Raw genomic sequence first — 17,671 nt, 5'->3', positions numbered from 1 at the left:
GATTCCTATTAAATTCTCTCTATGCAATACATACCACTTACTGATCACAAAAATGACGTTTGCAACAGCTTCCATTTTGAAATGGCGAAACTGCCCCCACTCATTCCTTTTGGCGTTTTCTTTGTTGCTGCATGGTTAATAAATTTAATAATAAGAGTAAATATAAAATTGTTTGATTTGCTAAACGCAGTCGTATAGGGTGACCGCCCTCAACTTCCAGAGTACGTTAAAATGGTAATATGAATTTCAGGAATCAAACCGTACGGATAAGAAAGAATCTAAGACAGACACTTCACTCCAAAGCGTCCTTAATTAGTTTCTACTTAAAAAAGAAAGTGTCCTAATTACGGGGATTAAATTGAGGCAGACGCGGTGGTTGGTGTAAAGACATTAATATCCTTTTATCACTCTCAACAACTCTACGCTCTTGTCCTTTATAATCCACATCGTATGCCGTAATTCGGATTGATCACATGTGATATTTTCATCTTCACGCATTTGGGACGGAAATGGGCTCCACACTGGGTCCCAACTGTAATACAATCTTGCCCTTTCGATTCATGGACCATAGAGCTAAAGTCTACCCACTATACGGTAGAGTCACCACCGCAGGATCATTTCCTCCCAAACATACACGCACAGAGGAAGAAAAAAAAAAAGGAAAGAAATATTGAAATATTCACTCAGTACAGAGACAAAAGAAAAAAAGGAAAGACGCGTCGTGCCAGGCTGGCTCTGTCCACCATTGCTGGGTCCCACACTTGACCCATAATAAAAAGAGAACAAATCACATTGAATTTACAAATTTAACCTTCTCTCTTCCCTCTTATTCTTCTTCTTCTTCTTCTTCTTCTAACCAACACCGACACACACACCGCCACTATGCCACCAACGTATCGCAGTCTGTTTGTTGTGCTTCTATTCTTGATCACTAATGGCAGCTCCACCGACCTCCCTTTTTTCAGAGAAGCGCCGGCATTTCGAAACGGCCGAGAATGCTCCAAACCCAGATGGTCCTCGGCCGACAAGAAATCTCATTCCCACCCTTCAATCATCCACATAGCCATGACACTCGACACCGTCTATCTTCGAGGCTCCGTCGCCGGCGTGCTTTCCGTTCTCCAGCACGCTTCTTGTCCCGAGAATGTTGTGTTCCATTTCATCGCTACCCAACGCCGTAGCCCAGAGCTGCGTCGTATCATTTCCACTACCTTCCCTTACCTCGACTTCCATCTTTACCTCTTCGATCCCAACCTCGTCAAGGGCAAGATCTCCTCCTCCATACGCAGAGCTCTCGATCAGCCATTGAACTATGCCAGGATCTACCTCGCCGATCTCTTGCCCGCCACCGTTCGTCGCATTATCTACTTCGATTCCGATCTCGTCGTAGTAGATGACGTGGCGAAGCTGTGGAGTATCAACCTGGGTACACATGTCCTGGGTGCTCCCGAGTACTGCCACGCCAACTTCACCAACTACTTCACTCCTAAATTCTGGTCGAACGCGGCTTTTGCGGCCTCCTTTAAGGGGAGGAGGCCGTGTTATTTTAACACGGGGGTGATGGTGATAGATTTGGGGAAGTGGAGAGAAGGGAGATACACGGAGAAACTGGAGTACTGGATGAGGATTCAAAAGAGGATCAGGATTTACGAGCTGGGATCGCTGCCTCCGTTTCTTCTGGTATTCGCCGGCGATGTTGAGAGGGTGGAACACAGGTGGAACCAGCACGGTCTCGGTGGGGATAACCTGGAAGGGCGGTGCAGAGATCTGCACCCAGGACCCGTGAGCTTGCTTCACTGGAGCGGAAAGGGGAAGCCATGGCTGAGGATCGACTCCAAGAAACCGTGCCCGTTAGATTCCTTGTGGGCCCCATACGATCTCTACCGACACCCTTCTCTGTTTTCGGATGGCTGATGAGTCGAGAGAGTCCATCGCGATTCCTAGAGGTCCTATCTCCGACGGAACCGAGAAACAATAGAAACGCGCCGGAGGAAGACGAAGAGGATAGAGGCGGAAAGGAAGAGTCGGGGGAGCTGTGATGTGAACTGTTATGGCAAGGAAGGGGGGGAAAGGAAAGTGACGGTGGATGACAGTTACAATGAAGTATGATTGACGGCTGTGATTGCGGATGACCGCGTTTTGAAATATGATTGGTTGCATGGGTAAAGATGTTCCGGATTGGAATAAAAAGTATGGATGAGAGTAGGTGGTGGTAATTGAAGAATTTGAAAATCTCCAGAAAAAGGTGGTATTATTATTACACACAGTAAAAAGTAGACGGTATGGTGGCACGTGGCCAGATGTTTCCCACTTTATTCAATTCTTAATTTGGGTTGTCTCCAGATCACATTTCATAGAATCTAGATAGTGTGACACAGTGTAAAATGTACAGATGGATTTGTACGTACATGAATCTGTATGTCTTACGTATTACATTAAATTTATTACTTTATTTCCTGTAAAAATTGAAAGAAAGAAAAAGAAAACAAAGGTATAAGAATAGCCCATATATATTCTTTTATCTTTTCCTTATTGTTCGACATTTGGTTTCCAATAATTTTGAGGGACTATTTTAAGCCACCACAATATGAATTGGGTAAATTATAACAAGCCCATTATGGGTTTGATCCATGCTAAATTACAGGTATATGGGCTAGAGAACAGAAATGCACATCAACGAGCAGATAATATCGGAGCCTAGTCCACGTGGAGTGTGCCGACGTGTCATTTGTGGTGCATCTTGCTCTTATAATCCACTTTAAATAATTAAATATTAAAATAAAAATATATAAATTCGTCTCCGCAATAAATACCTGAAATAACTGTCACTGTTAAGACGAAAAAAAAAAAAAAGAATGAAAAATCAGACCAAAAAAAGAAATTAGTGGTGTAGATTTGAAGCTGGTTGGAGTGAAGAATTTGTATGTGCTGACTTAACTTCCTTCTTCCCCCGAACTGTAAGCCCTTCTTCTGTACAGGAAGATGGCAACTATTGCCCCGGGAGGCGCTAATATAGCACTAATCAATGCCCACACGCACAAGTCAAAACCCCTATCATGTCCATTTCTTGGCAAGAAACTCAAGCAAAAACCCTCTTCAAACGCCGCCATCTCCAAACCCGCAATTCCCTCTTTCAAAGCTGAATTGATCGAGGCAGTTCGACATCTTTTTGTAGGTGTGGGAGTCGGTTTGCCGTGTACAGTCATGGAGTGCGGCGATATTATTTACAGGAGCACTTTGCCCAAGTCTAGTGGGTTAACACTCACAGCCCCTGGTGCTGCCTTGGCTCTTGGTGCTCTCTCTTATCTCTGGGCCACTCCTGGTGTTGCTCCTGGCTTTTTTGATATGTTTGTTCTTGCTTTTGTCGAGAGGCTGTTTAGGCCCACTTATAGGAAGGTCAGTCATTTGCGCCTTTTGAATTTTTAACATTTCCCCCTCTTTTCCTTCAAGACTATATTGCTTTTTGGGGTTATTAGGTCTGTTTTGTGGTAACTGGACAGGATGATATTGCTCTGGGGAAGAAGTTGGGTGAAGGATCGTTTGGTGCGGTTTATAGAGCTTCGCTGACTAGGAAGCCTTCTTCAAAGGTATACGGTGTTTCATGAAATTGGACGATAATTTCTTTTTTTGGTCTTTTTATATTTTTTCTTTTCAATCCCAGTTATATTAGTGGTTTCAGGTATAACTTGGGGTAATTTGAATTACAAATTTTAATCTCAAGTCTAGAAATCAATTTACTACTCTCTTGGAAAATTGTTCACTGATTGGATTTTGTCCGCTCTGTTGCTTAAGCACTTTAGTTCTCTTGGTTGTAGTAGAAAATCTCCTTTATTTTCTGAAACCTTGTTAATGAATCAAAATGTATTTTCTTCTTTTCTTTTTGGTAGAAGAATCAACATAGTATGTTAACATATGTTTTTGTTTTTACTAGAAAGAGGGTGACTTGGTGTTGAAAAAGGCTACTGAATATGGTGCTGTCGAAATCTGGATGAATGAGCGTGTTCGAAGAGCTTGTGCAAACAGTTGTGCTGACTTCCTGTACGGCTTTCTTGAGGTCTTACTCCTATTATGATTACTACAATATGAACTAAGGATATCTTTATCTCAAGAAATTTACAATATGAACTATGGATATCTTTATCTCAAGAAATTAAGTGATTTTGTTTATTTTGGTGTTAAGATATGAAAATTTTAGTGTAATTTATTATTTATCTTGTGATTTCAATTTCTGTCATGAAACTAATTGCAGAGTTCTTCAAAGAAAGGAGTTGAATATTGGCTTCTATGGCGATATGAAGGGGAAGCCACCCTTGCAGATCTAATGCAGAGCAAAGAGTTCCCCTATAATGTTGGTATTTCTTCTCTGCAGCATTTTGCAATCCTATAACTTACTGCAGCTAGAATTTTATGAATTCCAGTTATCCTGGATTCACCCTTAAAATATTCATACTAAATTCACGATTTTTACATTTCCAGATTTCTCTTACCCTGCATGTTTTGGCCTTTCCCTTATTTAGTTGTTGCATAGCAGTAAATCATTGCATAGCATAAATTGTCTGTGATGATGATTAGTTTTAATGGACGGAAATTAGATTCCAATATTTGAATTTGTACTGAATCACTATCTTATCCATTTACCTTCACATATGGATAACGTGTAACACATTTTTTAACTGGTGTCTAGAAAGATATGAGGAGGTGCTTGTGCTTGAAATTTGTTATGGCCATTGATGTTTGGCCACAGACTAGGCCACCAAAAACCGATTGGTGATTATAAGAAGGGTTTTTATTAGACTGCAGCTCATATAGGGTCTTAACGTGTAGAGCTTCTGATGGTGTTTGGTTAATAAAGTAAGTTGCTGTGAAAACATAATCGCTTGGAATTTAAAGGGAATGTGTGCTTATAAAGTAGTGTTTGAGGAAGTTTTAAGAGATAACAATGCTTCTGCTGAACCACACTGGTATCTTGGGGTGTGTAAACATAGCTTCTCTGGTGTGCAGCACTTTAGATTGAAATAGTTTTGCTATTAAGAAAGATCTAGGTAATTATTTTTACTTGCTATCTTTATTTATTTAGCTTATTTAGTAGTTTTTAAGTTAGGAGAAACTTGTTATTTGGGTGGATTTTAACTTATATAAAAAGTTTGGTTCCTTGTCGTACCTGTTCTAGTATGAAACAGAAGTTTGTAGAAGAAGGGTACCTGTTCTAGTATGAAAACAGAAGTTTGTAGAAGAAGACTCCATTTCACGGTCAACTATGGTAAAAATCACTTGGTTGACGAAGATGGCCTCTGCTGGTAATTGTTATTGTTCTGAGTAGAAGGCAAAGAGTATTCTTGTAACATAGCCTTTTTCTTCCTGCACCAAGGTTCAGTGTGGCCCTTATGACCACAGAAATCACACTGTCAAGTACTAGTGGCATTAGGGGTGTTACCTTGGTAGGATGAAGGCTGGTATCGGTAGCCTCGGACATGGAAGATTGACTATGTGATGGCAGCTGTTTATGACTATTGATGTTGTGGTGATGGTCTTCCTATTTTATCAGTAGCTTACGGTTGTTGGTGAATTTGACTTCTCAAAGAGGAGAAAGAATCAAGCCCCAACAGGAATTGTAAAAGCTGATCTTTTTGTTGGAGTTGATGGAGTATGTTTGCCATTTCACATATGCACCCACGGGTAGAATTGTAAGTTGAGAGTTCATCCCTTGGGGCTTAGAGATTAGTGTAATACAAGATGATTGAAGTGTTGTTTATTGATGATTGGAGATGGCCCATTGTATCACATAAAGGCGGGCATATTTTGATGGGAGAAATGCTCTTTCAGGTTTGCCAGATGTCAGCAGCATTTGCATGAAGAAATTTCCTTGGAAATATCTTTTGTGACAGCATTAAGGAGTCAGGAAAGAACCATGATGTTATAGCCATTCCAGAGATAAAATTTGGAGTCAGCAGGAGGTTTCATGATTCCCCTATTGAGGAAGCCAGGCTAACCTTTTGGTTCAAAAGCCATGGTGATAGCACGCTTCTATGTAGAGTAGTTGTTACATCTAGAGGTTAGCAACCAAAGTGATCCAATGTTGTTGAAATGATGAAGGTAGAATGGGGAAGAAACATCATTCTCATAAATCCAATTTTGAGAATTGCTGTGGGTGTTAAAAGCATGATCCATGATCCGAAATAGAGAACAAAAAAAAGAAGAACGAGGAATAACCATTCTAGAACGAGAATTTGGTCAATTCACTTTTCTGAGTTTTTTTCTTTATTTCATCATAGGTAAGGTAAAGTGCTTTCTTTTAAGAATGCATCTGGTCTCATCTTTCTTTCATTTGTTAACCCACCTTTTTCTGAAAGGGATTGTTGTAATTCTGGTTTTTTACTAATTGGAATGGCTCAACAAATGGATTCTATTACTGCTCGATATCATAATAAAGTATTTGAGACAGCGCAAAAAATGCTGTAGTTTATTGTTGAAGCTAGTAGAACTATATTATATATAACGGCTAATCTGATAGAACAGAGATGATACAAGTGTAAAAATGTAGTGCAAATTTATACACTAAAATATAGGTGTGGATAAATACAAGTGCAACAGAACATATTGGATATTGAAAATGGGACTAACCCTTGTGACGAAGCACAACTTCGATCTCAGTTTTGGACGTAGGAATGTCAGTATGCTGTTTACTTGATTACCAGACTTCAACTCCAATATTGTAATCAAAATCACCTTTCAGGTTTTGTTCCAACAGACCCCAAAACTAAGAAAAGTCGGACATATTTGGTTATGTCTATTATCAGTTGATCAAGTCAGAGTCTAAAGACAAACTCCAGCCTGAATCTATTCTTTTCATTTTCATTGGATCCTCTCAAAATCAAAGTACTTATCGCTTCTATAATACTTATTTTTGTTGTCTCGTTGTGTCTGGACATATTGTATTTGATGAAACAAAAATCCCAGATATTCATGAGCCTTCCTCTATTATGACACTGCCTTCTGCAGTATCTGTTGCCTTTCCTAGACTCGTCATTGTTTCCCCTGCCATTCAGATATCATCAGCTTCTATGGAAGTGTAGCTATCGTCCCCCTGCACAACCAATATAACCAGTAACTTATCAAGTTATATTCGCAGTTCTCTACTTTTTGTCTTTTCTCCAGTTAAAATTGCTAAAAATCATGCTCCTCCAAACTAAAACTGCAAACTCGAACCCATCCCATGATTACCATATTCAGAACAACATTTTCAATCATGAGAAAACCTGTCACGACAAAACAGCTAACTTCGAAGACGGTTGAAACATGTGTTTGTCAGGCCTCAAGAGATCCTAGATGGTGAACAATCGTGGCAGACGAAACGAATGCAGTAATAAAAATGGAATTTGGGAGTTTAGTGCCACTGTCAGTGTAGAACATTTTTGCTCAAAGTGGGTGTTCCGAATCAACACTTGATGGTTGAACCTCTTAATAGAAATTTCAACAACGGCTTAGCCTTTGGCATCTTTAGTCTGATCGTGACCAATAAGAGAATTAGACTAGTAAGTCCATTGTAACTTGAAGTAGCTGGCAGTTGCATAAAATAGACATGAACAATGCATTATTGCATGACACCTTTGTTGAAGAACTGTACATGAAACAACCTCCTGGTTTCCTTGACAAAATCCCATCTTAATCATTTTTGCTAACTTCACAAACTGTTATATGACCTAAAACAGGCCCAAGGAGCTAGATATAACTCCTTGAGAACCTTCGTGTAGGATTATGAATTTTCTCAGGCCATCTCGGACTCCTTGCTTTTTGTTTACGAGAAGGATAAAATGTTTCACATAATTGATATATTTATAACTTGATCCTCATAGGAAACGAAGAGGGTGAACTAAACCTGTTTATGGTTGTTTTTGGCTCGAAGTATCTGTGAAAGAACTCAGCTAGTTAAATTATTTCCTTGGTATTGAAGTTATTCCTAAATCATCAGGTCTGTTTTTGTCTCAAGTCTCATTGTAAGTACATTAACAACCTACTCAGGAGGAAGATGTTGAATGTCAAAGAGGTTGCCGCTTTGATGTTGACCTCAAACATTTTATTTTTGCATGATAATAGTGCCTCAATCGGTGATGCAGACCACATGAGCATTTTTGGCACTTTCTAGTGTTTATCAATCACCGAGCTTGATATTCGTTTCTTGGTCAATCTCTATCATTTCATGAAGAAAATGAAAAGATTGCACTGTCATGCTAGTAAACACGCTCCATTATTTAAAAGATACAACTCCTTTTTAATAGTTTGATGTGTATCCTATTGAAAATTACAACTATATATACATACACACAAATTTCTTGGACGAAAAAAAAAAATAATTAATTACAATTAATTACAAAGGGTTTGTAATTTATCCTTATTCCCTGTAACCTAATGTAATATCTCTTTGACACTCTCACTCATGTTGGAGAATAGATGTTATCTATCCTTAACTTACCAATAAGAGTTTGGAATACTAGATTGGTTATGCTTTTGGTTAACATATCTGCTATGGGATACATATTAGATTGCTATCAAGTTTTTTTTTAACAAAATCTCTTGATCTCAATGGGTTTGATCTAGTCATATTGCACTATATTGTGAGCAATACTTATAATCAACTTGTTGTTATAGTATAGGTGCATAGAGTTTTCCCACTTGATTATAAAATATTCCAAAATTCTTTTTATCTATAATAGTTCACATATTTCTTGTGCCACCATTCAGAATTCTGATTTTGTACTTGATCTCACGATTATATTTTGTTTTTTATTTTTCCAAGTGATTAGGTTGCTCTCAAGGAAGGTACAGTAATCAATAATAGATATTCTGTTTACAACTAATCTTGCATAATCTTGTATCAGTATAACGTTTTTGGAGTAAATTGTCATTTTTTCTGAACATATTTCATCTCTCTAGTGAATCTTTTAGGTATCGCAATATTATGTATACTGCTTGTAGGTGCACTTCCTTCAGATTGTGCATGAATTGACTTATAACATTTATTTTTATGTAATGTCTATTCTTGTGTGGGATAGGTAGATCAATTTTTTAACTAGTTTTTGATATATTTCCTTATTTATTAACATATCTTCTTATGCTATTTTTAATTGTGATTAGGATTAATGATAGTAGTTGGTTTGCATGTTAACTTAATAATGTTTCTTAACAAGTAATGAATTTATTTATGTTGAGAAATAAAATTCACATATTTAGAGCGGGTAATTTCAATTTCTAAAAAATACTTTAGCTTGTTTAGTTATTTGATTTTGAATTTTTTTTTGTCAGACATTATTTTAGTGTTAGTTTGTTTATTCTTATTATTTTCTGTTGCTACAATACCATCAATGTATGCTAGAAGAGCTGTAACTCCCCCTGTCTCTTAGTGTTTGATTAACAGTGTGATCTATTTGAGTCTGCTTGAATTCTAGATCTATCATCACCCTTGTGAACTTGTTAAACCACGTCTTTGATGATTGTTTAAGTTTATATCGTGCATTCTTTAGTTTAGCATATCTTATTCTCTCATGCTTCTCCATCAAAACATGGAAGAATATCCATATACATTTATTTTTCTAAATCTCTATATAGAAAGACATTTCGTACATCAAAATGTTATAATTACTAGTCAAAGTAGACAACTAATGAAAACAAAATTCGCCAATATTCATTTTGGTTACTAGTGCGAATGTCTTTTGGTAGTCTATCTTATATGTTTGTGTATAGTCTTCTGCCATCAGTCTAGTTTTATATCTTTTGATTGTTCATTTGCCTTATATTTGATTGAAAAAACTTATTTGTATTCCACTGATTTCTTACATTTGGATAGATTTATTATTTCCTTATTCTAGTTCTTTACAAGTGTCTTCATCTCCATACTCATAATATTTTTTATTTTTTATAGGACAGTACCACATATATTGTATTAAGGATAAATTCATTATTTAAACTTTGGAGAAAATGATTACGGATTGATGAACATTTATCGAATTATACAAATTGTGAGATAGAATACAGATGATGTTTAGTGCATTCCTTTATACCTTTACGAAGTACAATAGATATATCATTATCAGAGAACTATATAAGTTTTCTAGAACTTACCTTAGTTCCAGGAACAAGGACGAATTCTTGGATTAGTTTTGGTTCAGTACTTGACATCTTTCTCCTTACATACACATGAGAAAACCTAGGACTTAGTATAATCTCTTAAGAGAATGAATTTTTGAAGGTTTTCTTGTGGTGGTGAGTTTTCTAATGTGTTTTGAACATTCTTTTATGGTGATAATTTTTAAGTGTATGATAATGGTGGTACATTAAAATCCTTTAGAAATTTTGCGTTCTTATTTTTAATATAGATTCTCCTTAAAGATAAATTCAGGTGAAGTAAAATTATTATTCAACAAATATATGTCTACAAACACACAAAATTTTTGACTTAGCAGATAATAACATTTCTATTCCTTTTGAAAAGATGAGAATGTCACAATACACATTTTAGGTCTCGGGGTCAAGTTTGTCTCTTTGGTGGGAATGAATATGAATAAAGATAACATGTCAAATATTTGAGGGACTAGAGGCACTTACTGCTGAGTAGAACTATTTAAGTATTTTAAGAGAACTTTTAAAGTTAAGAACACTTAGAGGCAGATGATTAATAATGCAACTGGCAGTAAGAACAACTTCTCCACAATATTGTTTGGAAAAAAAAAAAGGTTATGGTAGGGGTTAAAAGGTAACTATTCTTGCGTTCCTCTATTCCGTTTTGTTGTGGAGTGTGGATGCAAAATGATTCATGAAGAAACCATTCCTAATCAAAGAATGATGAAAATGTATAATTGAAAAAATCTTTGGCATTATCGAAGGATGCAACGCGCAACTCTGTGACTGCACTTGGGGAGTTTCTGCATGGCAGAGAGGAATGCAGAGGGAAGTCACTATGGCAAAGGGATGGTCCTCGATTGAATGCACGCTGAGGAGTTTTGGCGGCAGCGATGAAGGCCAGTTTGGCTGCTATTGGTAGCTGGTGGTGGTGGCTAGCGACTGGTTTATAGTGGCCAGCTATGAAGGCTGACCTAACCGTTTTGGAGTTTTTCTTGTTTATCTCGCAATGAATACCAAGTAGGGTTCGTAATTGAGGATGAAGTTTTTTTAATATAGACTCTGATAATATGTTAAGAATGTTTTGATGTGTATTTTATTGGATATTACACCGTTATATATGCAGGTTTACACGGAGAAGAAAATACACAATTAATCACAATTAATTGCAAAGTATAAAATTTATCCTTATGTCCTTTAATCTAATTTACCATATCTTTAACACTCCTCATGACCTGCATTTTACCTGAAGCAAAGTCCCTAAAATGGCCTTACTAGTTTACTTGGATGTTGATCCGGTCTGCGACTGATGACTGCAGGTCTAATTCAGCTCATGTTATTTACATCAGTGGTAATCCTGTACCCTAGAATAAAAGTGAACAAAAAATCTGTTAACCTATTCTCAACTTAAGCTGATTATTGCTTAGTTGCCTCTGTTGCCTCTGAGCTTGCGTGGATTCAAAACTTCTTGATGATACCTTCTGCTTTTCCCTCTCAGTCTCTGATAATTTACTGTTGGAACGTGGGTGCCACATATCAGTCACATTCTCTGAAAATCTACCAATCTGGTTCTTCTCTTCAAATGAAGCATATATCGATTTACTTCCAGTTTGTAAGTGATGAAGTTATGAGAGGATAACAACAAGTGCATAAATATTACTAGTTTACTGCTCATTATCAACTATTTGATGTTCCCGTCAAACCATCGCAGAAACTGTGGTATTTAGAAATTGAAATCCAAGCTTGCCATCTATGATGGAGCCCATTCTGTGGAGGTGTGAGAGAGGGAAATCAAATCAAACATTTGAATTTGTAGGTAATCTTTACCGAATCCTTTTACCTTCAAATATTATAGTAACATATAATACCAACCTGTTGTGATTGAAATGTGTACGAAAGCACTTTCATGGTTGCAAGGTGGGAGTTAGAATATTTTGATTAGTGGGTTCAATGTAGGACAGAAAAATGGCGACCAACAGGGTCAAGATTATCAGAACTATTATGAGGTCCAAAAATCTTGCATTATGATCAACAATGGCAAAATTATCATTTATTGCAACTAATGGGGTAAAAAAAAAACTATGAAGTTAAAATCGTTTATTATTAAAAATTATATATGGTATTCTATTTTTTAAAATCATATCTAGTCAATCGCCCACTTGATTAGCAGAAGATTACATATATAGGTGCTCCCTGTCTTAACCATTTGGTTTGATTCTTACAGATAGACAATGTTCAAGAAGTGTAATTTTGTGTGCACTATGTTTCTTTATCGAGACAGTAGACCTGTGCTCATTTTCACTTTTATAACTGCGAGCAGCTTGTTTTTGTTTGTTATAGAACTTATTCTTGCATAAAATGTCAGGTAGAAACCATGATTCTTGGAGAGATCCAAGATTTTCCGAAGGGGTTGGAAAGGGAAAATAGAATCATTCAAACTGTCATGAGACAACTCTTGTTTGCATTAGATGGGCTTCACTCGACAGGGATCGTACATCGAGACATCAAGCCACAAAACATTATTTTTTCCGAAGGTGAATAGCAGATGTTATATTAATGCTGATAGCTTTTGTCAGTTCAACTTATAAACTACATAACCTCTTGTTTTTTGATGTAAAACTTGAGCAGACTCCCGTACTTTCAAAATCATTGATCTTGGAGCTGCAGCAGATTTAAGAGTGGGCATTAACTATATTCCAAAGGAATTTCTTTTGGATCCAAGGTATTGTTTCTCCCATTGTGTTACATAGGTCACTTGTTAACATATTAAAGAAGGAACTAGTATATGTTTGTGTTAGGAGCCTTTGACATGCACTCCAGTGATAGTTTAGGTTGTGAGAGTTAGAATGAGAGAAAGAAGAGAATAGTGAGGGAGATAAAAGAAGAAGGAGAGAATGAGAAGAATAGAGTGGAAGAAGAGAGAAATTCATCAAGAGCTGCTGAATTTAGATAAATTTTCGGACAATCATTCATCATGCCCGAGAATCAGTTTAAAATAGCTAAATATTCCTCTACCTAGACCTGGTAAGAAAAAAATCTAAATTTAACAAAATGGTTATAACAATGCTATGTAATGCTAATATCACAATGAAGGGGCTGTTTCATTTCAGCTCAAAATCTATTTCAGAAACTTTTATCCTAGTAAAGTTATGCTGAATGTAAGGAATTGTTGTCAGCAATGTTCTGCAAATAAATAGCTCACTTTATCAAGAGACTTCTCATTAATTGAGGTATTGCTTGAGTTCAATCACAACTAGCACCTAAATAACTTTCTTTGTTGTGTTTTTTATTTCCTTTATGTCTATGGTTTTCCTCCCTTTGTTTGGGAGTGGTATCAAATGAGTGAAAAAGAAAACATCAACCATTTTCCTTTTCTTTGTTTAGGAGTTTTTCCTAGAAGAAGAAAAAGAAATGGTGGTATGGTTTTTAACTGTCCATTTTCCTTCATCTAGGCATGCTCTCTTTTTCTCCAATTTAGACTAAAATGAAGAGAAAGAGGGCCTAAAATATTAGAAAGACAAAGTTCCTTACAAATTGTTCTCATTCTTGGCAGAGCTACTAAGCGCCATGCATAATTACTAACATGTTTTTCTTGATGTTTTTTTTTCCCCAAGAAATTATGAGCTAAGGCCATGACTTGGGTTAGGACAGCTGAGCCTATGATCGACCCTCGGGCTAAGCCGAGCCTAGAATTGTATCATGAGACTGGATGAGCCAGGCTGGTAACATACTTTTGGATAGAACTAGATTCAGCACTGTGCTTCCAGTTGGCTTGAGGTCTTAACCTATCCAAGCCATGGTTCAGATTATGCTTCGTGATGGGGGCCTAGGACCATGCACTGGGACAGGTTATGCCCTGGGTCTGGTTCATGATCATGCTTCAAGATAGGTGGTGTCCCAGGCTAGGCCTGCGACTATGCCCCAAGTTGATTATATTTGTTTTCTTCTATATTTTTTAGATACTATTTTTCTTAAACTTTTTTTTTCTTTCCCAAACAAAAAGAGGAAAAATTCGGGACATCTCTTGGCTTTTAGCTTGCAACTCTCAAATATACAGAATGGTATCCAAATTTTAGTTTGATGCAGATGATATAACCTGATATGATGGAATCTATTTTATATGATCTTCATCATGCTTTTCTTTTTGATTCTCTTCTCTGCAGGTATGCTGCACCAGAGCAATACATCATGAGTACACAAACTCCATCTGCACCTTCAGCTCCAGTGGCGACTGCACTTTCCCCAGTTCTCTGGCAGGTTCGGTCTTACTAGTAAGCTTAGGAGGTTGAGTACTGTTATGCTAACTTCTTTTCTAATTGAGAACATAAATCCCTTTTTGTTGGTTCCCGTGTTGTTCCCAAACAGATGAATCTGCCAGATAGATTTGACATCTATAGTGCTGGTCTCATCTTTCTACAAATGGTAAGTAAGAAACTGCTAAGCATTCTGGCTTGGCACAATTGTCAGCTTCATCATAATACGTTGCATATGGATATTCTAAAGTGGGGAAAAGGTTTTGTGAAACTTATTTGATATCCACACTTAATTTAACTTGCATTGTTCTAGTTCAACATGAAATTCTATATGAAATTAATTTTTATTACAGTGGAGAAAATTCCACAATTTTTAAATTTATTCCAACCATAACTTTAGTTCTATAGGCTTGAGTTAGACTAAATTTCTGGGTGCGGATTGGGGAGAATTTGATATGTTTAGTCTATGCAAAGGAGGAAACAGAATAGTGGATAAAAAATATTGCCGAGGAATTTCACAAATTCGGGCATACTATGAAATTCAGCGAAATACTCTATGTTACAGAGATTTTATTTTGCTTTAGGTTCGCCACAAATTGTACTAATGTTGGGCCAACATATAAAACGAAAGGACAAAATGACTTTGATCAAAACGTGCCTAAAAATTTCAAGTTTTCATCTTCGGTATCTTTGCTCATTTTTCAATTCTGAATCAAAATATAAAGTTGGTTCTGAAAGCTTTGAGAAGAAAAAGAAATTTCAAAGTTTATTTTGATGCTGGAAGCTCTGAAATGCATCCGATCTTTTCCAAGATAAAATGAAATCTCGTGCCAAAGTGATGCCATACAACTGCACTTGTAACTTTGAGATGATAACACATCCTACTTAAGCTATATATCTACTATATGTTATACAATGGAATATACCCAACTTGATACGTTTCTCTTCCTGCAGGCATTCCCTTCTTTACGCACTGACAGCAGCCTCATACAGTTCAACCGCCAACTCAAGAGGTGCAACTATGACTTAAACGCATGGAGGAAAGGTGTAGAGCTCCGCCCTGAATTTCGAAGGGGTTTCGATCTCTTGGATTTAGATGGAGGAAAAGGATGGGAACTCCTGACATCAATGGTTCGATTCAAAGCACGACAGAGAATCAGTGCAAAGACAGCTTTGGCCCATCCCTATTTTGACAGGGAAGGATTATTAGCATTGTCTTTCATGCAGAGCCTGAGACTGCAGTTCTTTCGAGCTACACAACAGGATTATAGTGAAGCTGCCAAGTGGGTAATTCAGCTGATGGCAAAGTCTGGGACAACGAAGGACGGTGGTTTTACGGAAGCTCAACTTCAGGAGCTTAGAGTCTGTCTCTTGCCCGAGTAGTTATAATTCTTTCCAAGTACTATTATTATATATATGATCATCAATGGTCTAGTTCTCCTCGTTTTTTCAGGAGATAGAACCCAAGAAGAAGGCAAGTGTGCAGAGAAATGCACTGGCTTCAGCTCTTAGACTTCAGAGGAAGATTTTAAGGACATTAAATGAGAGTATGGATGAGCTTAATAGACGCAGAAGGAGCTTATGGTGGAGCAGGTGGATCCCAAAGCAGGAGTAAAAGTATGATTAACATTTGTACATGATTTTTTTTTTAAAAGTTTTTGTGTAGATTTAATATTAATATTGATTAGCACATGACAACTTTACTGAAATAGAGTATATAATGATCACTTTTGAGGATGATAAAAGAGAATTCCTGGAATCTTACTGAAACATACCTGGAATCTGTGGAATGCACGTGTAAGTTCTATGATGAAATAAAATTCTACAGTAATGGATTGAATATGAAGGCTCAAACTTTGTCTAACCTTCCTTGTGGTTTCCTTGATCATCCTTTAATAAGGTTGTACTGCTTATCTGTTAATAGCATTTAAAATTGTTGCTTTTGTTTCCAGGACAGTTGAATTATAAAAGCAAATTAAGAAACAGCAAAGAACTTAGAGAAGTTTTCTTGTAGTCCATGGTGCATGTGGCATACACAAAGCTTTTATTATTTTGATTATGATTCATTAAGAAAATTTATTAAGAAACTACAGAACACGAATTAATAAGGAATTTTAAATGAAATACAGATAAATATATTCTAATTTTTTTAATTAATTTTAACATAATTAAAAGATATATTTTTAGTTTTGCTTGAAATTGTATACGAACATAATTTTTATATTTCTAAAAATTTTTTCTCTTAAAATTAACTCTCTGTATTTTTCAGTGGACTGTACAAAAGAAGAAATTATTTTGTTTAAATTATAATTAACATGTCTTTAGTATAATTGATAATTATAAGATGACAACATTGTTTAATTAAACGTGAGGAATCCCGTAGGAAATTAAATGGTAAACCCTAATATTTAATTTTTAACAGAGTTGGCAGTAAATGATCTTCCTGGATACATGGAGTGATAGAGATCTGAAGTTGATGCTTCAATTGAAAGAAGGTTTGTAATTAAGCCCTACAACATTGATAGGCTGTAACTCACTAAACAGCTTCACATTAAGCAAACTCTGTCAAAAGCTGATCCCTTTTACGTATTTTTGAAGACAATTCCTGATGCTAATGCTAAATTAATCTCTAATCAAATCTTACATATATATATATATATATATATATATGTATCCCCGACCAAAGGAAGCTTTGTTACCTCATGGGTATTTTTTCTTTTTTGAAAGATAAGTCATTAAATTAGGTAAAAGTGATATGAAGGAGTAGAGTGAGTGAGCATATGGTGATGGGTTAAGTAATAAAGTATGAAGGGTTATTAGCTGTGAGTTTTAATTCTTGTTAAGCGTACAAGAGACAATGGTGTTGTGAATCACGAGAACTTCACGTGCAACTCTGACCTCCTCCTTCTCATTATATTATATTCTTAATTTATTGTAGCCTAAATTCTAAATTTTACCATTCAAAAGCAGTGAATTACAAAAAAAGAAAAAACCCCAAGTTCTTATATTAAAAAACCTTAAATCACAGTGGGTGAATAGAAAATTCACTCTGGTTCTTTCAAATATTCTAAGCTCCCGGCCTCTTCAGTTTTGGTTACCGTGCATTTTATTTTTTTATAGCTTAATTATGCTTAACCTCCACCCTCTGTGTATTTGTACATATACGCATGTATCTATATATATATATATATATATGTATAACTTGAAAAGCTGTTCAAAGTTAGAAAAGAATCGGGTTTACTGGAAGTTGGCGTCGTAAGTGAAATGGGAGAAACACGAGATCAAGCAAGTGGAGATGGTGGTGC

At 36.4% G+C, this 17,671-nt stretch overlaps 2 protein-coding genes across 2 annotated transcripts; both read left to right on the top strand.

The window, feature by feature from the left end:
• Window positions 1–723: 723 nt before the first annotated feature.
• GATL3 (galacturonosyltransferase-like 3) lies at window positions 724–2,540 on the top strand. Its single transcript, XM_022054735.2, has one exon. It carries the CDS (start codon window positions 883–885, stop codon window positions 1,912–1,914), a length of 1,032 nt encoding a protein of 343 aa, XP_021910427.2. The 5' UTR covers window positions 724–882; the 3' UTR covers window positions 1,915–2,540.
• Window positions 2,541–2,854: 314 nt separating this feature from the next.
• On the top strand, window positions 2,855–16,212 carry STN7 (Serine/Threonine kinase domain protein). Its single transcript, XM_088213061.1, has 10 exons — window positions 2,855–3,396; window positions 3,501–3,587; window positions 3,932–4,054; window positions 4,250–4,348; window positions 12,479–12,647; window positions 12,742–12,835; window positions 14,277–14,370; window positions 14,479–14,535; window positions 15,321–15,728; window positions 15,820–16,212. Exons 1-10 carry the CDS (start codon window positions 2,983–2,985, stop codon window positions 15,979–15,981), a joined length of 1,707 nt encoding a protein of 568 aa, XP_088069187.1. The 5' UTR covers window positions 2,855–2,982; the 3' UTR covers window positions 15,982–16,212.
• The last annotated feature ends 1,459 nt before the right edge of the window (window positions 16,213–17,671 follow it).

This window comes from Carica papaya, chromosome 2 (genome assembly GCF_054855325.1).
Source record: "Carica papaya isolate Zhongbai chromosome 2, ASM5485532v1, whole genome shotgun sequence".
Taxonomy (NCBI): Eukaryota; Viridiplantae; Streptophyta; class Magnoliopsida; order Brassicales; family Caricaceae; genus Carica; species Carica papaya.
This window is presented reverse-complemented; position numbering and strand designations above follow the sequence as displayed.

What these genes read in the sequence shown, in the direction of transcription:
- GATL3 (XM_022054735.2), top strand. Translation starts at nt 883, where the DNA reads ATGCCACCAACGTATCGCAGTCTGTTTGTTGTGCTTCTATTCTTGATC.
- STN7 (XM_088213061.1), top strand. Translation starts at nt 2,983, where the DNA reads ATGGCAACTATTGCCCCGGGAGGCGCTAATATAGCACTAATCAATGCC. An exon ending in TTAGGCCCACTTATAGGAAG is followed by an intron (nt 3,397 to 3,500) that starts GTCAGTCATTTG and finishes GTAACTGGACAG; the next exon opens with GATGATATTGCTCTGGGGAA. An exon ending in AAACATTATTTTTTCCGAAG is followed by an intron (nt 12,648 to 12,741) that starts GTGAATAGCAGA and finishes AAACTTGAGCAG; the next exon opens with ACTCCCGTACTTTCAAAATC.